The sequence below is a fragment of the Dermacentor andersoni genome, chromosome 10 (assembly GCF_023375885.2).
Source record: "Dermacentor andersoni chromosome 10, qqDerAnde1_hic_scaffold, whole genome shotgun sequence".
Classification (NCBI taxonomy): domain Eukaryota; kingdom Metazoa; phylum Arthropoda; class Arachnida; order Ixodida; family Ixodidae; genus Dermacentor; species Dermacentor andersoni.
The window spans coordinates 54,345,703-54,373,667 of record NC_092823.1 but is presented as its reverse complement, the minus strand read 5'-3'; the positions used below and the strand labels follow the sequence as shown (position 1 = coordinate 54,373,667).

Sequence of the window (27,965 nt, the reverse complement as noted above, 5' to 3'; positions counted from 1 at the left end):
GGGCGAGGGTCGATCGTCGCTCTCTCGCTCGCTCATTGCGAATCGCTGCGGCTGGGGGTTTCCATCATTCGCGTCGTCGCAACTGATTGTGAATATACCCAGCGGCGATCAGAGCGAGCCCCGCCGCCTCGGCCACAAGTCCGCCTATGCGATGACAGAAACAGTGAATTCCACAGCGCTTGTACGCTCAAGCAATGGCCAAGTTTCGAACCAAGCGCAAGATGAGGTGAGCGACTCCTCTTACGACTCCGGTCTCCCTTTCGCCCCCTCCTCATGTAGTGTTTTTTTTTTTTCTTCTGTCTTTTAATCCGCGGCGGTTCGCCGTGTCGGTCAACTTTCGATTTCCTGTGATCTGTGCACGTCGCATTGCGCGGATACCGGGCCCGTTTGTAACGAGAATGAATTGCACGGTTTTTCCAAAACCAGCGCTGTTCTCTGAACTCTACTGTGTCGTCTGACTTTGCCGTAGTGCTGGAGCGGAATCGGCCGAGGGAAATTCCGCTTCTGCAGGCAATAGTCAAGTGCTCGCTCCAATTCTGTTCGGCAGGTGTTTCATTTCCTGCGTTTATACAGTGGAGCACGCTGTACCTGGTGTTGAGTAAACGTGAGACGGGGCATGCCCCATGGGATGGTTTCGAAAGTGCAAGTGGTACTGGCCCATTCATTAGTCACAATAGGGAAAAAAGAAAAAGGAGCGTCGCTTGCAATAATGTCTAGTATTTCTGGTAGCGTGAAGTATAACTTGGCGGGAAGAGGAAGAATCACGTTTTCGCTTGAACACGCAGTCGTCGCAATGTCCGAGGTTAAGTCAAGGCCTTTAGAAATATCCGTGCACGCACCGCGTGACTCCGTTTGAATTTTTTTTTCTTCGAGATATTTCGTTTTGCTTCCCAGGCGCGACGCGCCATTAGTGTACTGCTAGGGCTGTAAGCTGCGCAGTCTGTATCGGCATCATAAAAAGAAAAATGACCTGCTGAGATAAAAACGCGTGGTAACTTCGTGACCTTCGTACCCGGTCTCATTTTCATTGATTATCGTTGTCTGTGAGCGGTAGTTCGTTGCGCCCAACCGTACACGGTGAGTCGGCGCGTTTAAACAGTTAAAAAAAAATCGTAATAATAAAGTGAAGTTGTGCAGCACATGACCGTGCTACAGTCGGCGCCGCAGGTGTTGGCTTAAAGCGCAGCGCCAGGGAAAAAAAACATGGGGCAATGGCTGTGACGTCACGAAGAGCGGGACGCATAGTGGTGGCACGTTGCCGTTTCCTCACGCGCCACTGTTCAAGGCCGCATCTTTCAAGTGGTGTACTCTGTGGAGAGTTTACCATCACTGGGAAAGTCCTGTGGATATGTCAGTTTTGTAGCTTCTGTGGTTGCATGTCCGACACAATGCGACCATAGGAGTTAAGGCCGGAGCTCACACGAGATGGAACCCTTGCTTTCGGCAAGCACACATCATTTGGAAATTGGAAATATTTGTGTGGAAAGCAGCACAGGTGCTTGGCTTCTGTTAGTGTCCTTTTCTAAGGTGGTTGGCAGTTACTATGAAAGATCTGCTCTGCTGAACAAAGTTACCATAAACATGAACAGGTAAGTACTTAATCTTTGGTAGTGAAGTACAGGAAAAGCTGGCTTGCAACACCCTATGTTGGCACTGCTGTAATTTATTGAGCCCAAGCTTAGGTAACTGGCCGTTAGCGTGCCATTTACACATCTCAAGGTGTTTAGCCACTCCAGGCAAAGTCAAATTATTGTGTTATTATCCACTCTGGCACCAAATTTAGGTCTATCATATGAAAGTTAAATCTCGTGTCATGAGGCATTGTTAATTGCAGTGGGAAAAGTTAGCACGAACGTTTCTGGGTGCCATTTTATTGCTCCGTGACCGATGACGGATAAGAAGATGTGGATAAGAATGCAAAATGGAGTGCAGTTTGCATACAACAAAATTTAACACTATTTGTAGCATGCCGGGGAGTCGTGGTGAGGGGTTGGGGCGCTGCACCGTTCTTGAAGTGCCACCTGTTCGACAGCAGTACGAAAGATTTCTGCAGCCTTGAAGAGAATAGTTCAGATCGTGCATTGCAGAGATTGAAGGATCGAATCCGGGTATGGAAGCCACATCTGGATGGGGGTATAATCCAAGAACACTCATGAGCTTGCACTTGGCCGCATGTCAAACAAGCCTATCTAGGAGTTCAAAAATTATTTGTAGTCTTCGTAGATGTGCCATTGACACCATCACTGGATGTTGATGCTAAAGCTGCTTGCATGTCCCTCACTTGTCGGTGAAAGAATTAGTCGTTTTGTTGGTGATGGATGATCGCGTAATGCGTAGCCCATGAAAGAGAGTTAAAATGATTGCTCTTGTGTGATTTGAAATTATTTGCTCTTGTTTGATAAATGTTGTATCACATTTCTGTCTTCTGTAGGCCCCAGCAAACAACAATGAAAACCAGGAGAACATTGAGCAGGCACCCCAGCAGCAGCCAGCCTTCTCCTATTGGTCAGTCTTCAAGGGCCTGCTGTTTCGGGCAGCCATCATATACTTCATGACCAGCTGGTTTCGTGGCCAGCCAGCCAATCAGAATGCAGGCGGCGGGAGCGGCGCTCAGGGAGTTACGCCTGCATCATCTAATCTCTACCCAAATGGAACGGTCATGGTGAGAGCTCTCGGATAAATCTAGCCAAATATATTCGTGTGAAATTAGTTTTAGAGGGGCCCTGAAACACTTTTTGAACATAGTAAGAAAACGCTGCTGATCTATCGTAGAGGCTGCTGTGAACATGTGAGCCAAATGTTACTGCACTGCACGCAGCAGGAAATTTACAGTATTGTGTCAAAACAGCGAAAAATTGCTTGCTCTCGCTTCCTCAATGAAATTGTGTAGCGTCACCATAAGGCAGCTGGACCCACCAACGCTATTGGCTGATTTCGTGATCGCAAGAGCATTCTCACTAATGCATAACTGCTAATTTTTAGTTAAACATATGAAACACATATATATGGCCTGGGATCTCAGAAAGACAGAGAAATAATTTCAATCTTTGCACTCCAGGCCTACAGAGGAAAATTGCGCGTAGTTGTGTCTGCTGCGTCTGGCCACCATGAGGTGTCGCAACGAGCCTTATCGCTGCCTCAACAGTCAACCTTTGGGCGGGATTTTGCCTTCTCGGCTTCCCCACCATCTAGCTTCCAGCCTGCTAGCGGGTATGAAAAGAGAGAGAAAGCCAGCTATCAGTGCGATAACTGCACCTGTAGAAGTATTTTTCAAATGTTTGCAGCATGACATTCGTGAGACAATGTCCTTTAATAGTGAGGCCGTTCATTGGTTAGGTAGAAAAGTGTTTCAGGGCCCCTTAATTAATCATATCATAAGAAGCCAACAAACACTGACACCAAGGACAACATAGGGGAAATTACTTGTGCTTAATAAATGAAATAACGAAACGATAACTTAATGGGGGCTCCATAATGTTAGTTTTAGGGCCCCTTAATGGAACAGTAAATCAGTTACGACTGGTAAAGTGCTTTTTAAAGACTGTATCATCATTATTTTGGTGGAAAAATGGTGGCATATTGCTAGATAAACAGAAAGCTGGAACTTCCTTTGTTATATTTTTTTTTTTGAGCGGTCACTTCTGCACTAGTGCAGCAGTGTGATTTTACGGATTTCAAGGTATTTTCAAGTGTTCTGACCATGTTTTTGATACAGAAAAAGTTCTCAAAACTTCTTAGGTCAGTGTTTAATTCCTTTAGAATGTAATTTAGCCCTTCTTTACTGCTAACCAATAAATTAGACCCAGGTGGGTGCTGTCAAAGTCCTCGACATCACTGCAAGATGGTGTGGAAACATTAGCATTGCATCGCCATTCACCTCATTTTGATGCCTCTTTTGGCTTACCCAGCGTCCTGTCATGGTTAGAAGGGCCGTTTTATGTAACTGCAGTTTACTAATACAGGTTAGCTTGATGTTCCTCTTTAGTGTCCCTTCGAAGATGCTTTCAGGAATAGTTTGTAAAACTGAATTTGCTTAGCCCATTCACTACAAAAGGCTGCGGATCACTGGTGCATGGGGAGTTTGATTTTTCAGTAGAGGCAGACATTGAATTATTCCAGATTGCTTGATTATTACCATTTTAGAGACTGCATGAGGTTTATGTCGTGCCAAAAGAGGACTTGGTTGCAGAGAAAAGTGCGACTGAAGGGGCCGCACCATTGTTATGCTGCTAAACTCACTCGCGATGAATGCATAGGGCTTCACATTAGATATCGTATTTGCGTGAATATAACACTAGTTTCTTCTCTATCTTTTTTTTCAAAATTTCTGGCTGCAGTCACGCCTCGTGTTGTACGTATTCGAGTTCGTGAAACAAACATAATGCACTGCTTTTGTTTTAATCTCACTCACTTGCGGTGCCCTCTGTTCCCACCGTCACTTTGCCTCTAGCAAGAGCGGTGAGCTGGAAGTTGCCACGGTGCATTTTGCCCCGTCTTTCTTCGTTCGATTTAGAACGCTGTTAGCGCTGCACCAGTGTGGTTGCAGCGTATTACAATTGCAGGCGTGAGCAAGACGGTAGGCACGTGTTGTACAAGTGTGTCAAGCCAGCAGTCAACCGTGCAATCCGTGAAAGGGTTTGCCGTGTGTGATTGTGTCCCGGACTTTTCAGGAGTGCTGTTAGTCAAATAACCTTGGAGGGCGTTATAAAGGACAACGCTGTTCTCGCCGACAGTGACTTAAGACGTCGGCACTTGTCCTTGCACTTTATTTTGTGACGCCAGTTCGCAGTAACGATGAATAAAGCCGCATCCACTTTTATGCATCACTTCCGTTCTTTTTTTGTCTGTGTGTGTTATAATCGTGATATACTCTTTTTCTGAGAGTCAGAATTTCCCCCTGCGTGTTTCCCTAGGGGCAAATCCCTAGGGAAACATTTCCCTAGGGGCGAATCTGTCAATAGGTACTGTCCACGTGTGCCGTTTGTACAGTTTCTCAGCCATTGTGAGAATAAATGATGGTGCATGCATTTGACCGTGCTGGCGATGCAACGAAGGCGCACGGCTTGTGTGGCACACAAGCGAGAGTGTGGTGGCTTGCGTTTCTTTCTTTTTTCTTTCTTTTTTTTTTGTTTCGAGGATTTCGCACTCCTTTGCCTTTTGGCGTAGACACCCAGTAGCCAGGTTCAATTGTTATAACCAATTATGCAGCGTGGGAACTTTATAGTAAGTGGTTTAAAATCCACAGGACACACAAAAAGTTTACTGTGCCACAACTTCTCATTGTTACATCCCATATACTGTTAAAATGAGCATTGAAGTGGGTTCAACTGTGTAACGAACACATCTCAAAAGCTTAAGCTCATCATAGACCAGTTTGTGTCGGATTACCTCATATAGTAAACTATATTTAGTGCATAAGCCTGTTTGTTATAAACTTATAACCATATTCCACTTAGAGCCCTTGTGGGGCAAAGGGGTTACCAGGAATATAACTTTTTGTAAACTTGCATACAATCAATCCTTCTACCCCCAAATGCCGAAAAAATGTACGAAGTTTCCCAAATTTTTTTTCTACGTCGCTCTGATTCTGGAAACGTATTACTTGGTTGGTTTTTAGTTGGAATTAACATCAAAATGTAAAAAAAAAAAAAGGATGCTCTTGGGGGCAGCTTTCTCTCAATGCCGACCTTAACACTTGTCATTGGCAGTGGGAGCAGCACAACATCGGGCTGAATGAGTGTGATTTGTTATTGGTGATATTGATGCAACCTCCCATGATGATTACAGCTCGGGATTAGGGGTTAAAGGGTTCATTCTGGCTTGTGTGTCAACACTCAACTTTTCAGCACATTTTGTGGACACAAAACAGTGCCATCTGGACAATGCTTTTGTCAGTGTATATTTTTTTTTCCGTCGTTATTAACTCTCACAGTGCTTGTTGTTGGACAAGCGTTGCATGAGCAGTTTTTATAACCCGTAGCTATATTTTAGAGTGTGCAGCTTGGAACTTATAGTTTCGTTTTTGTCCATTCCTCCCTAAACTGCTTGATTGCAGGACATGTATGTGTACATCGCGGAGGACTCAACCTTTAACCGATTTGATGACCCAGAAGCCCTAGTGTGGAAAGAGCCAGGCATCGTTTATGGCGACTGGTATGGAGGACCCAACGGGGACTCCATTTACACCAAGGACACGAGATTTAGGCCGTCAGAGGCAAGTTACCTGCCTTTTAATTTCACTTATTTTTCTGCAATTCTAGACGCAGCCTTATGTCTACAGCTCTCACTGCGTCCTGGTGTTATACCATTCCTTCTTTCTTTCTTTCTTTCTTGCTTCCTTCTAAGAGACTTTCAAAGAATATGACAAACCAGTTCTGCAAAAGCCCTCAAGGTGCAGGAATATTTGTGAAATGGAAAATTGTCATTCACAGGACCAGGTTGAAATTTTATTCAACTGCAGAGCTTCCTTCCTGAGAAACCCTAAATCAACTTTTTTTTTGCGGCTTTACGCTACTGTCAGATGGATGACGCTTTTTCTTTTTGTGAGATTTTCAAAGAATTGCTTGTGGCAGGTTGCTCAATTTTAGCTCTCCACGTGCATAGCCGGAAGAGATGGACATTATTTGTATGACAAATTGTTATGCTCAGTTAGGCAATTAAGAGTTCTGCTGAATAACTGTTCAACTTAAGGCGCATATCGCACTTCAGAACTGAAGCTGGATGGTAATGAAGTTCAAGTTTGTTTAACAAAGATCCCATGACTGGCAGAAGCTTGAGATGTTCACTGCCGAAATGCTCTGCGTAATATAGTGGTGTCTGAGATAAAGGAATGCTAAAGAAAATTTTATACATAATTAATTTGCTTTGAAATATTTGTATCCAACCAAACATAAAATTTGACTCAATTCAGTTTGCTTCCTGTCATGTTTATGCTGTCATAGGGTTTTCTTTATTCATTTTTTGAGTTGAGGCTACCCTCTCACATAGCTGTTATTCGACAAGAGGTAGGTGAAAGGAGTCATAACTTTATTTTATCTGCATTTCAGAGAGTGAAAAACAACGGTACGATCTTTCTGCACGTATTCTTCGTATTAAACGGCTACTCACCCGATCCCAAGGCAGGGAAGGACTACTCCCAGATGCATACAGTCTATCGCAAAAAGCGTAAGTGTACAGATCTACAAACTTACCGTCCAAGTGAATGCAAATAATGACTTGTTTTGGTGCTCAGATAACCATACTCAAAGGCTATTATTGGTTGCTTGTGGCTCGTCAAGTTTAACCAATATACTTAAACAGAGGCTGTAAAATGAATTTTTTGTTGTTTGCATTATTTCTACCTAATTTTACATCCACTGTCTGACAATCTTAAGTTGAAAATTGTTGGTTCATAAGGGTAATTCCATCAACTTGTCTAGGCATTAGAAAATCAGTATTGGAGCCACCATTTATTCATTTTAACTTAACATGGGGTCACATGGTAGGTTATACCTGGTTCCATATGGGTAGTAAACACTCTGTCATCTGAATTGATTTCATGTGAATTAATTTTCATCACAAATTTTTAATTACTCTTAACAATTGTCATTGCCCTATGTTACTCACACAGAAAACTACGTATTTTGCAACGTATAGGGAAAAAGAAAGACAAGCAAGCAAAAAACCCTTCATAGAAACTGTGCTGCTTGGTAAAATAGCTCATGTCCCTTTTCATAACTTGTTCCTCCTGTTAGTACTCAGCCTCCCTCCCACTTCAGGTAGGGAGTTCAGTTTGGTTTTTTTATTAGCTTGCTCGCTATCTCAACTGCAACAATTCACATTCAGAAGTGAGACTGGCCCAGTGACTTGAAACTTGCATCAAGCATTGGACCACATACCAACTATGGCAGAAACAAGGCAGCCTTGTGTAATTGGTTGCCCTGGCTAAACAACTGGTTCTTCTGCGCTTATACAGACGATCCCAGATATATGAACAAGGACGTATGGAATTACTGGCGACATAGAACAGTTGCCACGTCCTGTTGGAAATTCCATGCAGGAGTATAGTGCTGTTTTACGCACGTACCAAACTCCCGTTCACTGCTGAACCTCGCCCCGGCAAGTGCGCCTAGTAATGGGGCTGAGATCACTTCTTGCATCATCGGAAATATTCAGTGCCGATGAAATGGCAGCCGTTTCGGCAGGTGCTGTCAAATAGACAAATTTGAAAGGCAGTAGATGCCACGGAGGAAAAAATCAGCAAGGTGTGCGTCTCAGTTTTGCTCACTGCAAGTGTGGCTGACTTGCGCAAACTGCTGCCGTTCGTTGTCGGCAAAGAGAAGGTCGCCGTGCCGCTTCAAGAATGCGAAAAAGCATCCTGTTCCGGTATGCGTCCCACAACATAGTGTGGATGACACTGAATTTTTAAAACTGAGTGTCTCCACGCACGTGGTGCTGAACTGGAAATGTCAGCATCACTGGGTTTGTCTTCTTGTAGACCTGGTGTCTCCACACATGGCGTTTTAGCGTTCCGCAAGCAGGCGAAAGAGCGGTTTTGATTTCGTAGCGTCAGGTGGTTCCTTTGTTCTCACCACTGAGGAAAGCTACATTTTTCATCTGGCATCAGCACAGATGTTAGGATCGCCTGATTTATCTTGCACAAAACAGACAGTAACTCTTCCCAAACATTATGTTATGAAAATGCAGCTTGAAACGTCACAGCTGTGTGAAATTTTAGTTGAAAAATTGAGCAACTTATGTGGAAAAAGTGTGTATGTGCGAATTTCTTATTTACGCAACACTGTACATTGTACAGTACTCTGCATAGGCTGTACTTGGTTGTGCACTGAGTGAAGGGTCAAAGGTTAGTGAGGCGATTCGAGTGATGTAAATTTTAGCCCACGGGTCATGTATTGGGACTGGGGTGTGTGAACATTCTAAACTTTTGGCTAATGAATTAAATAGTCCCTGTTCGTAAAAGCGAATATTTTTTTTTTGGATAGTTGTTGAAGATTTCAAAACCTCAACTGTGCACAATCAAACATGGAATTGGAGCAAATGTACGACACCTGTCATCCCCGTGGGCATAGTACAGGCACAAAACGAGAACTTGTGCAGTGGAGCAGGCTATGTCACTCGGGGAGCCAGACATCACCGGCTCTGCCGCGATAATTTGCAATTTCCAAAGAGTCCTTTGCAAACAAACTGCTTACTTGTTCCTAATGCTTCATTTGTGCTCTTAAGAAACGCTTCATAACGTACAGTGTGTTGCCTGAACCTCGCTAATGTTAACGACTACTAGAATGTGAACATAATTTTATATTAATTGTGAAAATGGCTCTTCACAATTCAGAAGTATTCAATATTCGATTCAGTTTCAAAATTTACCACTACGTATTAGCACACGCCTAACTGGGACCTCCTTCAGCTCGTAAAAGTTTGGGTCTTCCGCCAAGACTGTTGGCGCTGCATAAATTTTCTACCATGCGGATGCGTGACCCCGTGCCCTGCCTGCAAGGTCTCCTGAATTTTTCGTACTGTTCACAAATGTGGGCTTGTTTTACGATTTTTACTGATGTTGCATAATATTTATTAAAAATATTTTTTTGATGAAAGCACTTTGCTTTTCAGTCTCTGAACCTAGGGTTGATAGCCTTATGCAATGGGGGTACTTGCTTCAAGCAAGTTCATACAGAAAATTACTGAAGCAGGCGATATCGGCAACATCTGAGTTGCGGAAAAAGCCGCTGTGATCAAAAAGCGATGTGTGACTTATTGGTATTGTGTCCGTCAGATTTCACAGATTTTAACGTTTACAGGTCGGCAGGCATGCCGTACTGTGATTTGCTTTTTTTTTCCTTTTTCCGGACTGCGTGCTCATCCATTGTTTTTTTCTGTTCTCTTTTGTTCCTAGAGTTAAACAAGTACAAGAAGTTGCGGTACAAGCGCACCCAAAACTTGCTCACTGGTGAGACGGCTGCGACACCAGAAATGATAGAGGTGCGTGCCGAACTTACACCGTCTCAGTGCAGTCTTTCAGCATGTGGTAAGTGTGCTGAAGACAAAAAAGAAAAAAAAAAGCATTTCAGGGCAGTGGCAGCACATAAAAAACAGTCTGGACTGTGGGGTTTTATTTGGGCCACACCTGCAAAGGAAAAGCCAAGCACGTTTAAAACGGATGTTACTGCCGCACAACATTTATTTGTTATTGCCTTGGAGCAAGCAGTTAACCACACCACGTTGCATTGGCCTTTATATGCAGGGTCCTTTGTTTCCAAATTTTATCATTTTTTTTTAAAGTATGGGGGTTTGAATCAGGTGTTCTTTTTTACGAGGAAAAACCGTGTAGAAATTGCAGTTTTTATTATCTAGCAGACAAAGTCTGGGATATTTCTGCTGCGAATGTATGTGAATCCTCATTGGAAGGCATTATTTACCATTTTTAAAGCAACCACGAAAACAAAGAAATAGAGTTGTGGATGGCAGTTCCTTGTTTACGTTGCTCTCTCAATTTTTTTTAAACGAAGGATGAGAAAGCCCAAAGCACACAGGCATGCAAAGCACGCCTGTGTGATGCTTCTTCCTTATCTTGCAAGCCATTCTTCATGTACATAATCATTTGTATTTTGAGCAATTGTATGTCCACCCTACACTTGTTGGGCCTCTGAATGTGCCTTGGGGTCTTGATTTCAATGTTCCAGTAATCACGACTGGTGTTAGTGCCACAAACCTCCCCACTTCGCGTAGACACTGCGGCTCTGTCATCAATGCCTTTAGACTCCTGTATTTACTATTTACTTGTTTGCCGTCTCTGGTGATTTCTTGATGTCCTCACCTGTCTGTTGCAGAAAGCTGAGGCCATGAAAGAAGAAATCTTGTCCCACTGGCACCCAAACCTGACCATAAACATCATAGACGACCACACTCCGTGGACACAGGGCCAAGTGCCGATGCCCGTCGATCAGTGTGAGTTGAATCCGTCTGCCCGATGATGGTAATGCGCTTGAAATGCGATGGAATCGCAAGTTAGGCGAATTGGGATGTGTCTGCATAAAATCCGTGCTCTGTTTATAAACATAGCAGGTAATAATATGAAGGCTAGAGGGACTTCTTTCAATTCGCATGTGTGACCCAAAAAATTAGTGTCGCCTATGGAAAAAGGATATAGGCACACATGTTGTAATTTCATCGTAAAGTTAAGTCTAATACTTTTATGTCACAAAATATAGTGTAATTATTTTATAGACAGCATTGGGAGATTCGGGACGCGATCAGAGATCGTTGTTTGAAATGCGCGTTCAATTTGCATTCAGTTTTGCCTCGCGCAATTGGCCTAGGCCAATCTCTTGATTTAGTGTCTTCTTTCTCTATTCCTTGCCATTTCGCTTTTTACTTTTCCTGTTACTTTGGAATGCATTGGCTGGAGATAACTTGCTTACCACCAGAAAGAGTTGCATAGATCAACGATTTTCTGTGCAGCTCAGGCACTATATTGCATTATGCTCACAAGATACAGAATGACAGCCAATCAGGAAGGTATCACTTATTCATGTTCTAGTCACCAAAAGTGTCCCTGCAACATTTCTTGGACTGCAGAAACAATGAAAACCTGTGTTTAATGAAATCGTCAGTTTAACGAAGTTTTCAGCTTCAAGTGTGCTGTTGTATGAAGGTCTGAACATGTCATAGTACAGTTGAACCAACTTATAACGATACCGGTTTTAACAATATATCGGTTATAACAATGAGAAGCTGCTGCACCGTCAACTTTTGTATGTTTCCCGTGGTGAAATAACCCGCTTACTACAATGCCCAGATGCCGCATTATCAGTTATAATGATGAAGTGTGGCTGCTGGGTGTCCGAGCCGAAAGGTAGTGAAATGCGAAATCCTTGAAAAGAAAATGAGAAATTCAAGCCGCTGCATGATGGGCCGCTGCTCCAACAGCCACCGCACGCTCATTTTCCAGCCATCTCCGCGCGGCTCTCTCCCGTCGCCCTACCACCCCTCCGAACACGAATGGGCTGCGCCCATAGCTCTACGTCGCCCCACCCTTCGAAACATGAATGGACCACGCCAACTGCACCGCAAGCAGATTGCTCGAACTTTGATCACTGGCTCCTCATTCAGTGCAGTTCTGTGAACAGCTTAATCGGTCGCATTCGTCTTTGTTGGTTGCGTCGAAGTCGTTCCTGGCCATGCGGTGTATCAGCTTCGCTTGACTCGCCGCCGAAACAGAAGATGGCTGATCCGCCCACTGATCATCGGCAATGCACGACGTTGCTAGTGAAAAGAAAATGCACAGCTATGGATTTGAAAACAAAGTGCTTCTAACCGATATGGCGATCGTCGCGAACATGCTTGCATAAGATAGCGACGGCAACAACGGAAGTGATGACGCGGTAGGGCAGGCTGCCTCAACATTGTCCTCACAGGAGGCCCGGCAGATGATTCAGGCCATCCGGGGCTTCGTTTTCCCGAGGAACCTTCCGCTGCACTATGTGGAGCACCTGGATGCCTTGGAGAAGGATGTCAGCTAGCTTCGCGTAAAGCATGCATGGCTGATGGAGATGGGCTTTTCTCATGCAAACCAGTGAGAAGTACATGGCGAGATGCTTGTGGTGATCTCTCCTCAGCGTTTCTTCTGGATTTCTCAAGCTGTCAGGCTGCCGCGGCAGCCTTCCCGCAATTTTTAGAGGGCCCCTTTTGGGGCCATCAAAGCAATGCCTCGGCGGTGCTCGCATATCGCTTGCCATTCGCGACCCCTCTTTGCAGTTGTTATAGCAGCGCCATTCTTTAACGCTGACAGTTGAGGCTTGTTACACGTGATCGGAGCACACAGGAAGCAGTTAAATGAGTGAACACAATCAGCAGCCAAGCGGTGGAAGGCAGTGTGTAGAGGCACTGGCCTCGCCACCGATATAGTTTTCTCACATCAGCTCTGCCATTTTTTCATGCAACCCGGTTATAACAATTATCGGTTATAACAGTGGAATTTTCGTTGCAATGGAATATTGTTATAAGTGGGTTCGGCTGTATGTCTATGCCTGTAAATGAAAATTTGGGGTCATTAGGTACAATAATGAGAGCGGAAAGGCAGCGTAGCGTCTGAGAGAAAGTTCGTGCTAGTGAAATTTATTCTAGAGAATTATGAGTGCAATTTTGGTGGAAGACAGTAGAAAGTTCAATGACCTTAGGGGTGACATTACTTCGTCATTTCACTGTATCGCAACAACGCAGTTACATTTGGTAGTCTCGTGTACAAGTTATGACAGTAAGTGATTCAGTTGGCATTTTACAGTATGACATGGTACTTACAACAGTACTAAAAAAAATAATGATTAGCTGCGAACTTTATCTACTTTCAGATGTAGAGTTTGAACCTACCACGGGAAAGTATTACCCCATTGTGTATCTGAATGACTACTGGAACCTTGTTCGAGACTACCAGGCCATCAACGACACCACAGAGTGAGTTCCAGAGATTTCAAAACTGATAAAAGCAAGAAGCCTCAGGCTAGAAATGTAGCATGTTGGAGAGTTCGCATGTGCGAAATGTGTTGTTATTACCTGCTAGTTCAGAAATACGAGGCTGGAATGCCATTACAGCTGAACTTATCAGAAATAACAAAAGTGAATCTAAAATTTGGTTGGCCATGATTTATTTCAGGGATAATTCTGCTGCTATAAAACGGAAAAGCATGATCCGTGAAAATACTAATTGCAGGAAAGTGAATACAGTAGAACCTCGTTCACACGCATTGGAAAAAAAAAAGCGCGAGAAAAGATGCACTAACTGGGAAAGCGTTTGATCTGAAGTTGCTGAAAAGTGTGACTCTCAATTCCAGTTGACATTTACGTATTGCGAAGCGCTGCACAGATTGTTGGAGCACGAGATGTTGCATGCGCTCAAGCTGGTGGGACCCATGCGACCCAAGATGCGCTTTGTCGTTTTTGTGGCTTCTGCAAGCTTGAGATTGTGCTCCTCGAATTTTGTCCGGGTCAGCAGCTTCTTCGAGTGGGGTGTATTGGCGGGAAGTATTAATGTGTCCACTCAGGAGCAGATTGTTGCAGCACGAGACTTCGACGCACGTCAAGATGGTGGAGCCTGAGCTACCTGTGACGCACGTCATTTTCTTATTGCTTAGGGTTTTAAGATGGTGACGAGAAACTGAAACGAAATCAAGCTGGCGGACGCCGCCAGAATACGATGCCACCAGACCGGTGCATGAAACTCACTTCATGCCACCTGTAGCAAGGAATGGCAGTGTTTTTGGGTTATTGACTAATAAAACTGTGCAGTAGTCTTCCAACAGCGCTGTATGCCCTGTACACTGTGTAACAGATGAGCAAAGCTGCTTGTCATAGTAGGGTTGGCGGCGATAGCTGAGAATGCGACATGCGATGACCTAGTAGGAGACTTGCTGGTACTGAGTGCTTGCCAGCGCTTTCACGAGATGGGCGGATGAGTATTGCGGGGAAGCTGCTGCAGCAGGTGGCTACTGTTCTCGGTTGTGCCCGCCTTGCGCTTTCTTTTTTTGCTTACATGGTAGCTAGAGGCCGGGCAACATATCATATAATCGCAGTTTGGCAATGCACTGAACGTTCGTGGTGAAAGACTGTTTTCCAGGAACGCATGAGCCAGTAAAGAAGCAGTGTAAAATTTGTGTAATATTGGGTCATTTTTTATGTTCTCGATTGCGAGTGTTGTCGGTGAGAAACCATAACTAACGAGATCGTATCAACAAGGTTCTGCTGTATCTTTTTGTGTGTGCGTGTGATCCAAAACAGTAGCTTATTGGCTGGGGCTTTGCGCTGCTAAGCTTGAGGTCGTGGGTTCGACCCCGGTGGTGGCGGCCATATCTCGATGGGGACGAAATGTAAAAATGGTTGTGTACTTTGATTAAAGTCCACGTTTAAGAACCTCCGTGGGTCAGAATTATTCCAGAGTCACCCACTATGGTGTGCCTTGCAATGAGACTGTGGTTTCGGCACATGAAACCCCAGAATATAGCCTAAAGATTAACTTTTTTTTTGCTGGGTATTTTGGCAGTAAGAATGCCAAACACTTGCTTGAAATGCCACATTCTCGATGCATGTATGCGTCTTGGTTTGGCTGGCCTGCAGCCAGCAAGTCAATCTGCCACCCCAGTGGGATCACACCGATTGTACAGTTGCGTGTTAACGGCAGCGCAAAGCATGTGCTTGTAATTTAGCGTTGTTCTTGTGCTGTGTATTAGCACTGGAAGTTGCCACTGGGGGATCAGAGTTGGCAGGAGATTCTTTGCTGACCCGTTTGAGGCATGAGGCTTGCATTCCTTTCGCAATGGACCCGATCATAATTTTTTCCCCGATCAGCATGTATGCTTTAAAATACAGGATCAAAGAACACTGCACCTTTGTCCTCTCACGCTGCAGGCTTCACTCTGTCCTCTGTGTGCAGGTGGCTTGACCTTCAGCTGACCTTCCAGCCACTGAGCATGTTCCGGTGGCAGCTGTATGTGGCGCAGGGCATGCGGTCGCTTTCCTTCTTTGGCCAGGACCTGATGGAGGAGTCGGAGGAGGACAAGGACTCGCTCAAGGAGGCCTTCCTCGAGACTTCGCCCTACCTTCTGGCCATCACGGTGGTCGTCTCGCTGCTGCACAGCGTGTTCGAGTTCCTGGCCTTCAAGAGCGGTGAGCGGCAGCTTATGTTGATTGTGATTGATTCATGGGCTTTAATGTCCTGAATGCAGAACTGGGGCTACGGGAGACGCTGTAGCGGAACACACTGCACCAGTTTTGTGTGCCTGGGGTTCTTTATGGTGTGTCCTAAGACAGACAGCTCCACAGACAACTGCGATTCCATGGTCCGTCCAGCTGAGAATAGCATCCAGACAACGGACGAGGCGAGCAGGTGACAAAGCCGAAAAGATGTTGTTACTCTCTACCCCACACTTTCCGCGAATGCTTGCAATGGACTGATTTTAGAGATAGCGCCAAGACGGAGGTTGTGAAAAATGGATGGTTAGCTGCCTTGGCTGCTGTTTTTTCCCACTTGGACAATCGCGAGTATTGGTTACCTTGAAAATAGTCTGTTGGTAAAAATGCAGCACTTGTTGCCCGACATGGAAAGCACTCTAGGCTGAATCCACATTGTTTCACTGCCAGAATCTGGATGTGAGAAATAGTTTGGCATTTTCTGTCTATGCGCATTGTGGACAAGGTGCTGTCAACAGCAAGTGATGACATGTCGTCACGTGATGCGCCTTCCAGCATGGAAAATGCAGACTAGTTCCATCATGTAGGTACACTCTGGCGGCATCGTATTTCGGCGTAGCCCACGAGCTCGCTTTCGTTTGTTTCCTGTTGCTGTCCTTAAACACTGATCTGGGCCTCGCTGATCTGGCGAGGCCCGCGGCTTGGGCCTCGCCAGATCAGCAGGCCTCAGCGTCTTGTCTCGTGCTGCAATGATTCACTCAGTGCTTCGGATTACATAGATGTCTACTACAGTTGAGCCTGTAAATTTTTTTGTGTGATTTTAGATCATACATTATTCCGGATTTTACGTCTTTCTTTTTTTTCACGTCCTTTTTTTGTTCAAAACTTGTTAACGAGGTTCTACTGTACTACGCCGAAAAAGGAACCCTTTGATTGATTGCAAGAAATTTCTTGAAATTTGTTAGAGAATAAGGGAAATGTTTCTGCAAGAAAGGTATTAGGAGATTGTAGTTCAGTGCTTGTTACAGCATTGAACAAAAGAATAAACTAATCTCATAGAACTTGTTGTTGAGCTAATTAGTTTACACTTGCAGGTTGAACAAGCGCACACCTTAGGACAAGGAAGCAGGCACAAGACAAGTGCTGTGTGTGCACTTAATAAACCTGCAAGAAACAAATTATAAAGCGCAACCAATGCAGAGCCATTGGGCTGCTGAATGTCTTGTTGCTATAACATGTCACTGTCACAAGCATTTTCTTTTTCAATTCTGGGGTTTTATTTGCCAAAATCGCAAAATGTCATGAGGCATACCACAGTGAGGTGCTCTGGATTAATTTCGACTACCTCGGGGTTCTCTATGGTACACTCAATGCACGGTTCACGTGCGTTTTTGCATATCATCCTCATCGGGATGTGACCACTTGCCCGGGATCGAACCCGCGAATGTGATTAACATGTTGCTATAGTAACCTTATTGTTATGATAACCTGATATTTAGCTTGAAGCCAGGAAGAGAATCGGCTGCTGCTGACGGCAGCAGCAAGGTTCTTGCTTAGTGGCCCCATACGTTAAGAATTGATGCTGTATTTTTCAGAACATGCTTAAAGTGTGCTAAGTGTGTGTTACTAGTTCACCGTAGTACATTTTCATCATTTGCAAAGTGGACGTGCACTTCCGCTTTAGTTTTAATCACTTTTAGTATTGAGAGAGCTGAACTGGCCGCCATGGTGATAGCACAGTGGACTTTACGAGCTGTAGGACTTCACACTTTTTGTTTAGACTTTCTCGCACATTTTCTCACATAGACATCCAGTTCTGGCGCAACCGCAAGAGCCTGGAGGGCCTGTCGGTGCGTTCGGTGTTCTTCAACGTGTTCCAGTCGACTGTGGTGCTCCTCTACATCCTGGACAATGACACCAACACCCTCGTGCGGCTCTCGGTGTTTGTCGGCCTGCTCATAGACATTTGGAAGATACACAAGGTGAGCACGATGTTGACCACATGCGTAACAAACGCAGTGCTATCTTCTAACTGATGTTTATTGAAAAATTAACAAAATACTGTCTAACGACTTTGTAACAAAGTGCATGGGACATCGTATTGCTACCAACAGAGCAAGCTAAGCATGTCCAGCAGAAGAAAACCCGAATTTACACGATACTTAGCCCAACAATGTTGCTAATTTTCTTTTCGGGACCCACCGCGGTAATCCAGTGACTATGGTGTCACGCTGCTGAGTTCGAGGTTCACAGGTTTGATCCCACCTGTGGCAGCTGCACTTTAATGGCAGCGAAACGCTAAATAACCCCAGGTGGTCAAAATTAATCTGGAGTCCTCCACTACAGAGCCATGCAAGCTGCACCTTGAAAGCAATGAGTATTCTTATCGCCTCCCTTCTGAAAATTCTTAGTTTGGGTGTGGGTCATTATCACTGCTTCCTTCCTTGTCCTTTGCCTCTTTCCAGTCGTGGATGGTGTCGACAATGTTGAAGGTTGCCAGTTTCGAGCATATTGTGTGCATACGTTTATGGGGGAAAGGGGGGGTGGTATATTAGCTAGTGTGAAATACGAGCCCTTCCGCGTAGTCATTGTTGTCATTCCCTATGTGCGCTGCAGCTCAGTGATGGCTGTGGATTGCAGATTCGATGCCACTACATCCATCTGGTGTAAAGTAACAAATCAGCCATTGGAAATTTCTAAGTTCCTTCTTTGTGATTTTGTTGTAGTAGTGCATCATTGTAGGAGTGTTTACAATACATATGAAAGATATAATTTGCTCGGGACATGTGGAGTAGATTGTTATATAGACTATTTTGTTGCAGAGGCAGTTGTTGCAGTGGCGTTTGACTGTATGCACTGACAAAAAAAAAATATCGGGCAAACTGTGCAAAAAAACAGAATCAGCGATCAAACAACCTTGCTCAATGTTTTTTTTTGTCTATGTAATCAGTTAACGTTTCAATAAATGTCATTTGGAAGTCAGCGCCGTGTTTGTTGTATGCATCCCTTTCACTATTTCTGCCCCAGCTTTAATGTGCATTGGAGAGTTTAAGCTGAAAATGGCATTTCTGAAAGTGATTGATCCAGGTTGTAGCGCCAGTCTCACTTTCTCTTTAAAAGGTGGTTTGCAATGTTTTGATTGCAACAAACTTGTTTGCAGGTGGTGAACATTACAGTGGACAGAGAAAACAAGCTTTTTGGAATGTTTCCGCGGATTCACATGACCGACAAGTGCACCTACGTGGAATCCTCAACGCGAGAGTATGACATGGTCAGTATCGTCACCGTGGGTGCTGCAAACGCGCATTCCAAGTCTGAAACCAGCAGTATTGTTTACAGTTGAAATTTGTTGTAATGAAGTAGAATAGAGGAAGCAAACATATTCGTCTTGTATGATACTTGTCAGAAAAGTAGCTCCTAAGGTTGGTGTAAGTATTGCTTATGTCACACACTATCTGTGTTTTCTTCTTTCATCCGCATTAATGAAGATTTCATGCAACACTGTGGCTTGGGCGTGCCCTTCTCTCTAGGATGTTTCTATTGAAGGGCCCCTCACTAGGTTTGAGCATTGCAAACAGACAAGTGCAATGCGTAGACCTTGTGCTGACAGTTGTGCCTGTAAAGTGTCAAACCACTCCATGGTGCGAGAACAGGTCAAATTTATCATGGTTGCCTGTGTGCTAGGCTTGTGTGATTATTTCACATTTTTGAATGTTCGATTGAATATTATGCTATTCGATATTCGCTTTGGCTCCAATTTCAGTATTTGAAATGAATGAATTACATAATTTTCCGCTGATTAAGCTGCTCCCCCCCCAATTACAACACCCTGGAAAGAAAAAGAAAGACCGCACATATAACCCGTTGCAATAACTGCAGAAAACCCAAATTTTCGCAAAATGTCTCCATTCATGGATGCATGAATTGTCTGCATTGTTCTCAAACGATGTAAATAAGCCTTTTTCTTTTTTAACAGGTGGATTCCACGCAGCCTTTCTATTTCACCTTGTTTAAAAATGAGAAGATATTCAGTTCGATACTTCGAGCTTGTTCTCCTCAAATATTCAAATTTAATTTGATAGGAGATTTCGGTGTTTATTCCCACCCCCCCTGGGTTACACCCGTTCAACCCGTGACTTACCCACCACAGGTGGCGTTCAAGTACCTGTCCTGGGCGCTGTTTCCCCTGTTGGCAGCCTACTGCGTCTACTCGCTGATGTACCTCGAGCACAAGAGCTGGTACTCCTGGGTGCTCGGTGCCATGTACGGCTTCCTGCTTACCTTCGGTGAGTGCGGCGCGGTGCGCCATCATCTGCGAGGTACTGCGGCTCAGTGGCTAAGATGAAAACCAGTGAGGAAGACTCTCGCACAAGATACGAGAAGTCAACTCGCCCAGCAAGAGGCACTTGCCGAGTCAAGCCCAGTCACTGAGAGACTGTACCTCGTTTCACAGTGACTGTGGCATGATGCAACATTTTGGTGGGGTGGAATGCAAAAGTCTTCGTGTACCGAGCTTTTCATGCTCGTTAAACCTTTTGAGGGTCACATTTTTTTCGCAAAGAAGTGTCCCCCCGGGGCAACATTTTTTAATTGCAGATTTAAATTCTTCAGAGCAACTTGTTTCGACAAGAGAAGCCCCGAATTTTTAGGTGACAATAATGTGATGAACATTCTTTTAATAGTTGAAGTTTAACACATAGTTCATTCTTGAATTCGTGAATAAACTACCATAATTACTTTTTACAAATGGGATAACATTCATACATCTTATCTGTATGGTTCAAATAGGTTTGACATAATTGGGACTCGTATCCTGAAACATTCCATTAAATTTTTAAATATTTGTCATGCGTCGGGCCAAGGGTGCCATCCCAGCAATAACAACGCTGCGGCTGCCGAACCAATGATGAAGGGTGAGAAGACTGGAGAATGACTTGGGTCATTGGACAATATGGGCACAGGGATGTGTGGTAGTAGCTTTCGTCACAAAAACTAAACGAGCAAAAAACTTGCAGTAATCAAATGTTACATCTCTAGACTAGATTCTATCAGTCCTCTTGTGTCTGTCAAAAAAGGACCTACGCACAGCAGTATTTCTGGTTTGCTAGTGCCCTCCTGATAACAAAGTAATTGCTTGCTTGCGCAAGAGCCACGGGGGCAAGCATCTCAAGGTAGCGCTTTGAGTTACTAGAAAAACGACAGAAATCTGTTTTCCTGACGTCCTTAACTGGAAATGACATGTGCAAGAATTGCGATAGTAAAAATTGCGAGTGTGAGTACGTGGCAATAGGCTAAACGAAGCGGAAATGCTTCCTAGTTGCCGTGATGGTAGACGCCATGCAGTGAAGCAAAAGAACTTGTTTTGATAGAAGCCTAGAAGTTCCAGCACAATATGACTATATTCTAGAAGTCATGAAGGGTTGCAGTGTATCCGGATCAACATTAGGCAGCAGTTTGTCCGAACGTGTTCTTTTTAAAAATGTCTGGTTGCCGCCGTACACGTAGGGTGGAGACCCTCCAAGAGTTAAAGAATCGTAGCAACTGAATTCCTATTTTGAAAGAAATTGAATCCCCTAAAATGGTGCTTCTCAAAGTCCCTGTGTTGTTTTTTGGATATGGACATGGCTGTCCAACTATTATCAGTTTATGAATCTGCTTGCTTCCTGGCCAATCTCGTCATACAGTTAAATGTCGTTACTGTGATCTTCATATTTAAAGATTTTTCAGATGAATGAAAATTCGGAAAATTACCAGCCACAAGCCTGTTATAATGTCAAAATATTTCAGCACTACAACTTCCAAAGCACGAAATATTTCATAATAGCAAGATAAATTTTAATCTTTGTCTGTGTTAGTAGCACCACAAAACAAGTTTGAAGCCAGAAATATTGGGCACATTTGCAACTTACGAAGCTGTGGAAAATTAGGCACACCACGTCAGCAGCAGATATTTCTGGACGGCTGTGATTTACAAATCTGTGCCAGCCCTATGACAGTCACCCATAGCAGTGCAGAAATAGAAACGGCACAAATCAGCACAGTCAGCACTACGAAGACTGCTAGAACGCCCCATTGCATTGCTCACAATTCTGACAATCTTTAAGGACTGAGAAAGAAGTTGCCGGCGAAAGGTGGCTTTGCCTGAGAAGCCACCTGAACCCAAGGTTGGTCGACAAGTCCGCAAATAACGCAAAGAAAAAATTTTGGATGCCTGAGGTCCGCAGTAGCATTTGGCGACAGTGTGCAGTATCATCTCAGGTATGCGTACAACGTAACTGCTCACTTTGCACTTTACTGACAGCCACTGCAGTTATCAACGAGCTTACATGTGGCAAGCATGACGGCAGAATAAACTTCATTTGGTCCCTCGTTAGTGTTGCCAGACAGTTGCCATTATGGTTCAAACGCAATATAAAAAATTTTAAATACTAATTTTTTACTGCATCAAGTGTGCCCAGATTTCGCCCAGATGTGGGACGCATAATATTTAACATGCAGTGCACACAATTCAAGCTTGAAAATTTGGTGTCATCATCCCTTTAAACGTGTTCAATCAAAGTTGATTGCTGCACGTGAGCTGTTGGGTGAGTGCTCATTGCAACTCCAATAAATTGCTAGAGCAAGTTGTTGCGGCACTATATGTGTTTTGATCTACAGCATGCGCCTGGCACAGGAGTAATGAAATTGTGTCACTGGAGTGGCGAATGTTAGGTTGTGCATGCGGGCACGAGACGTGCGATTTCCTTCCTTGCTGCTGTGTCCATCAGCTGCTGTGCAAGATTGTAGATGCTAAAAGCTGCCCAGTGGAAAGTGCGACCTTTATTGTCTACTGAATGCGCTTGAAATGTAGACGCATGTCACCACGTGTGCCTTGGGACAAATAGACTCTACATAAGGGTCAACTCCACACATACCACCAACCCCACTAATTTGGGATGCTCATTAGCTGTCATGCTCTTTGCCAACTAGGATGTTGACAGTGTTTGAATCCAGCACATCAAAGTACATTATTAGTGCAAGATTCATCAATATACATTTCCAAATGAAAAAAATTTTTCATCTTTTAAGTGCAAGGCAACAAATTTGCACACATGGCAGGAGTATTGGATGATGCATCTCTATAGCCTCTTAGTTGTGTACGGATGTTGATGTCATGATGTTAGCAATTTGCTGGCGCCCTCCACAGGCGGTATGTTTCCTATTGTGTTCTAGCATTCTTTGTCAATGAGAGGATACATGCAGCATGTAGAACGGAGCGTCTGGTATGTTCTATGTAGTGTGCTCCGCTGTGCAAGAATAGCTTTGCCTTGTGTGTCTTTTGCAACGTGTACATTGAGCATTAAACCATCAAGCTGCTCTCGAAATCCTGTACATCTTTCGCTGTGGACGAAACAATATTAATGGTGATAACCAGCGTGCTTTATGCTGTGCATAGTTGTCACGGCAGTGCGACCAAGTCGAGGACATGACGAAGGGACACGTGACAGCGCTTATTTTTGATTGAATCTGTTAACTGTGAAGTGCTGTTGTGTGTCCTTTCGCTGCACTTTTGTCTCAGACGTACTACGATGTATTTGTTTGTTTGTTTATCGATATATTTAGCCTCACTTGAGGGCCTTTACAGGGGTGAAAATACAGGTCATAACAGTTGAGAATGATTTCACGTGCATCTTTCATGGTTAACAAAGCGTTGCATTGATTACATTTGCAACAAGAAAAACAGTCCGTGAAAGCAGGGCTCCGTGAAAAGAATAATTTGCTCAAAGCACTCCTTTCCTGAATAAGCAAATCAGTCTAATTCATTCAGAAAACTATTACTGAAAAGGAACTAACCAAATAATCGGGAAGCATGTTCCATTCTTTGATTGTGCTAGCAGAAAGAAAAACTATACGAGTGTTCATTCTGGGAAAGTTGGAAGAAGTCTGGCCTGTTAACTTTAATTTCATTATGAATAGTGAGAAACAGGAGTTTTAATTGGTCAAACATTGTCCATAATTCTAAAGCAGGAAGGGAAGGGTTGCGAATCGGCATAGTTGAGTCGCGGAATGACAGTGGGGTTATTCATTAAAGATAAACCTAACAGCTAGTTGCCGAACTCACTCCAGTTTATGGCGAATTTGTTGACGGGGGCCTAAACTCTCTCGGCGTGCTCTATGATAGCTGTAATTAGGGTCATATCAATGCCAACGTGCCTTGATTTTATTATTTCTGTTTGTGCTTTGTGCAGGCTTCATCATGATGACACCACAGTTGTTCATCAACTACAAGCTCAAGTCAGTGGCACACCTGCCCTGGCGTATGCTGACGTACAAGTTTCTCAACACCTTCATTGACGACATATTCGCTTTTGTCATCAAGATGCCCACCATGTATCGGCTCGGCTGCTTCAGAGATGGTGAGTCTCGGACTTCCAATTTGGCTCATGATTTACTCGTAATTCTGGAGTGCGCAATTGGAGATGTGTGGTACAGAATTATTACCCGAAATGCAGTGCACACTTGTGCAGTATTTCTACATTGGAGCCCTGTTCGTACGTTTTAAGAAAAAATGCACCAAAAAAACATACGATCTGAAGTCACTGAAAAAGTTTTGGCAGACGCAACTGTAACTGACGTCTACGCAATTCAAACTGTTGCGTGGGTTGTTGCAGCGCGAGGCGCCGACACGCGCCGAGCTGGTAGGGCTTCGGCAAGCTTACGTTTGCGCTCCTCCAATTTGTCCTGGGTCAGCAGCTTCTTCCGGAGGGACATTTTTGGCAGTTTTGACCTGCTCGCTTGGCAACAATTGTTGCAGCATGACATGCCAGCGTGCCTTGCGTTGGTGTGGCTCGAGCGGCCCGAGAGGCGATTTGTCATTTTGGAGGGCAATGGAAAACCGAAACGAAATCGAGCTGGTGGGCGACAGCTGGAATACGATGCTACCAGAGTGAAACATGACACTCGCTTTGTGCCACCTGCAGAATGATTTGACGGCGTATTGGGCTTGTCCCCTATTAAATGCATGCAGTACACTTGCAGCAGCACGCAACAGCACGAGCCGTGGAACAGATAGGCCAAGATGCTTATCACAACAGGGTTGGCAGCGCTAGCTGTGAATTCGACATGCGACGACCCACAAGGAGATTTGATGGTACCTGAAGGGAAAGCAAAATAGAGGCCAAGGAATTCCCCCATCTAAAATTGCTAAACGCCATGTATCCCACTCGCTATAGGGCCAACTGTCCTTGCTGTAGCGGCCTACCCACCCTAATGCATGTAATCGGGAGCGCACTAAGCATCCTCATAGGCCAAATAACAGTACTGCAATCGAGCAGTGGGACGCACAGGTCGCCCGCGCCGACCTGGCAAAAGTCCTTAATTAGCCAGGTCGGGCAGGCGGCAAAGGCCAGTGGGGCCCTGGACTGAGGGACTCCGGCCACCTCTCCTTTGAATCTTTTCCACTCTAATAAAGTTTATCTCTCTCTCTCTCTCTCTATATATATATATATATATATATATATGTGTGTGTATACATATTAGTGCATACTGGCATTTTCTTGTGACATGGACGTGCGAGGAAGCTGCCGTGGCGGGTGCCTACTGCTCTCCATTTCGTGTGCTTTGTGCCTTTTCTTGTTCACATGGGATCTAGCGGCTGGAAAACGACTCATGCAATTGCACTTTACTGAAGTAGTAAATGTTGGTGCCGAAAGGTCGTGGTGTTTCCCGGGAACGTATTAACTAATAAAAAGAAGGTAACTGTATTGCCTTATCTTTCGTGTTCTCGATTGCGAACGTTGGTGCCGGGAAACCTTACAAAACTAGATTGTATCAACGAAGTTCTACTGTACTTGCAATGTAGAGCAAAAAACTCCTCTGGAAAATTACATTTAAGTTTTACCTGCAGACGAAGTGCATCACAAACGTGAAAAGGTGCGAGGGGAAATTACCCTCTAAAAGACATTTTATTCATAATATTTCCTGCCTGGTCATTTCTTCACATGTTTTCATGTATTTTCCACCGTAATAAGTATGAACTAGGTAACTGGCCCAGCAACAAGTAGTGATACAAAGCTACTTGTTGCTGGGCGTGTTTGTTGATACTTGGGAAAGGCATCGTAGTGTACATTAGGTGCACACCAGACCCGCACTTTGGATTCACTTAATTTGTGTTACGATATGATATGGTAAATGATACGATATGAAGAATGTGTGCCAAGGGACAGGAAACGCAATCAATGATGGCAGAAAATTAGTTGGGGCGATAAAATTAGAAAATTTGCAGGCGCAAGGTTGGAGTCGGCTAGCGCAAAACAGGGGTAATTGGAGATCACTACGAGAGGCCTTCGTCCTGCAGTGGACATAAAAATAGGCTGATGATGATGATGGTAATGACCTTCACCAAAGCACATCCACAATGTGTGGTGACGGCGAAGAAGCATCATACGTGGAAGGGAAAACAAGTGCACTCGATCACATGACATCATGCTGTTCAAGCCGCGCAGGTCAGGCTGGGTCATCTACTAAGTCTTTTGTGCCTTTTTTTTTTCATCTTGTTGCAGACATCGTTTTCCTAATATTCCTGTACCAGCGCTGGATCTACCGTGTGGATCCGACGAGAGTCAACGAGTTTGGGACGAGTGCAGTCGACGATTCTGCGGCGTCTGGTTCGGAGCAGCCCAACGGGGCCCTTCCGTCGTCCGACGGAGGAGACGCCTCCACGTCAGAAAAGCCAGGCGACCTCAAGAAGAACGAGTGATCTCCCACCACATCAACCACCTGTCACCGTGCCCTAGTTGTCTCTGTGTTTGGTCGCGTCTCTGTCATGTCTCTCGCTCTCCTTGCGGGTGACTCCTTGTTTATGTAAAGTGTGTTCATTTGCCAAAAAAAAAAAAAAAAGTTATGAGCTGAGAGGACAGCTGGTTTGGCAAGAGTAGTGGCAGACGGGTCCAGAGGAGCCTCATCTTGTGAATGTTTAAGTAACAGACACAAAAAAAATGGAGACTGAAATGAGAAAGAGGAACAGGAAGTGCAGTGGTGGTATAAAACAAAGCTAGCTGTGCACTGTGAACTTAAAAACTGTGCCTCGTGTCATCAGAAAAAAAGAAACACCTTTCTGCACAGAACTGTGATGTAAAGATTTTTTTTAATCCCTTGCTTTTGTGCCTTGTTATATGAATGTACAGTTTTTTTTTTTGTTTTAATGAAAATGAAAGCAGGTTTACTGTTTTTAGCTAGTTCGTTGTTTTTGTTGACCTTTTCATTTTTTTGTTTTTGCTGATGGGCTTATTTTGGAGTTGAACACTAAAGAAAGCCATTTGATGGCCATAGTTTAGACGTCCGAGAGATGTGGTAGGAGCGCTTTTCTGGCCGAGAGTGCATTGTGTGATGAACAATACCTTCTCCAATTCCTTCATTCTTTTTTTGATGAAAGAAACAAATGAATGTCACACATAGACGACGTTAAATTATTTGCTGCCACAGTCTGTCGTTAAGATGTTATCTCGCACATTCTGTGCTAGTTGGCTCAAGTTTAACTTTTTTTTTTTTCAGTGGTCGTGGCATTTATTGCGAATTTGTGGAGCACCATAAACAGTTGTATTTGTGCGAACTGGCATATGCACAAAGAAAAATTCTTTTCGTATGTTCACCGCGTGTGAAAGTGAAATTTTTCACGTAGCAGAACAGTGAAGCTACCCATATGAATGTCTTAAACGTCATTTATGCTTTTCTTAAGAAGTGGCTAAAGAATAGAGGACATTCAAAACATTGCAAACAGGCTTTCCTAGTGTTCTGAACACCCCAGGCATGTTCGGCACGTTGAGTGTCACGGAGGTTAGCAAATGGCATTTTTCGTACGACGTGGTGCATTGTGGGGGAAGCCTGCTTGTCGTGTTTGAATGTCCCTGTTAAGGAAAACAAAAAATATTAAAATAGAAGTTCACAAAGTGGAGATATGTTTAGCACACGGTTCTCTCTTGTCAGCACTGTGCATTTTTTTCCCGAGGACGTGCCCTGTGCTTTTTGAAGCGCAGGTTAAAAAATTTTTGTTCTTCTTCTGTACATAGGATCCATTGTATGTAGTGTAAAAAAAAGAGAAAAAAAAGGAAAATGCAAAAAAATAAAAGGCTGGCTCTTTGTACACGTGGAGGACCTGGTTTTTGTGTTAAACCTGGTTGGGAGTCTTTTTTTTTGTTATTTTTGCTTTTGCTGCATCTTTTGTATACCCATGTTTACAGTTGCGACGACAGCATAATTAAAACAAGCCCCCATGCCACAGGTTACTGCATTGTGTAGTGTTTCTTTCT

At 44.1% G+C, this 27,965-nt stretch overlaps 1 protein-coding gene across 1 annotated transcript; it reads left to right on the top strand.

Moving 5' to 3' along the window:
- Window positions 1-11: 11 nt before the first annotated feature.
- Window positions 12-27,941, top strand: LOC126543769 (putative lipid scramblase CLPTM1). The gene is made up of 13 exons (XM_050190877.3): window positions 12-226; window positions 2,432-2,662; window positions 6,056-6,214; window positions 7,047-7,164; window positions 9,893-9,978; window positions 10,827-10,944; window positions 13,347-13,449; window positions 15,422-15,654; window positions 17,485-17,660; window positions 18,839-18,949; window positions 19,829-19,964; window positions 23,907-24,074; window positions 26,220-27,941. The coding sequence occupies exons 1-13, from the start codon at window positions 152-154 to the stop codon at window positions 26,414-26,416; spliced, it is 1,911 nt and encodes a 636-aa protein (XP_050046834.2). The 5' UTR covers window positions 12-151; the 3' UTR covers window positions 26,417-27,941.
- Window positions 27,942-27,965: the final 24 nt, after the last annotated feature.

Bases quoted from the DNA above. Each gene is read 5' to 3' on its own strand.
- LOC126543769 (XM_050190877.3), top strand. From the start codon at position 152: ATGACAGAAACAGTGAATTCCACAGCGCTTGTACGCTCAAGCAATGGC. The intron at 227-2,431 runs GTGAGCGACTCC...TGTCTTCTGTAG, and splicing joins CGAACCAAGCGCAAGATGAG to GCCCCAGCAAACAACAATGA. The intron at 7,165-9,892 runs GTAAGTGTACAG...TTTTGTTCCTAG, and splicing joins TACAGTCTATCGCAAAAAGC to AGTTAAACAAGTACAAGAAG.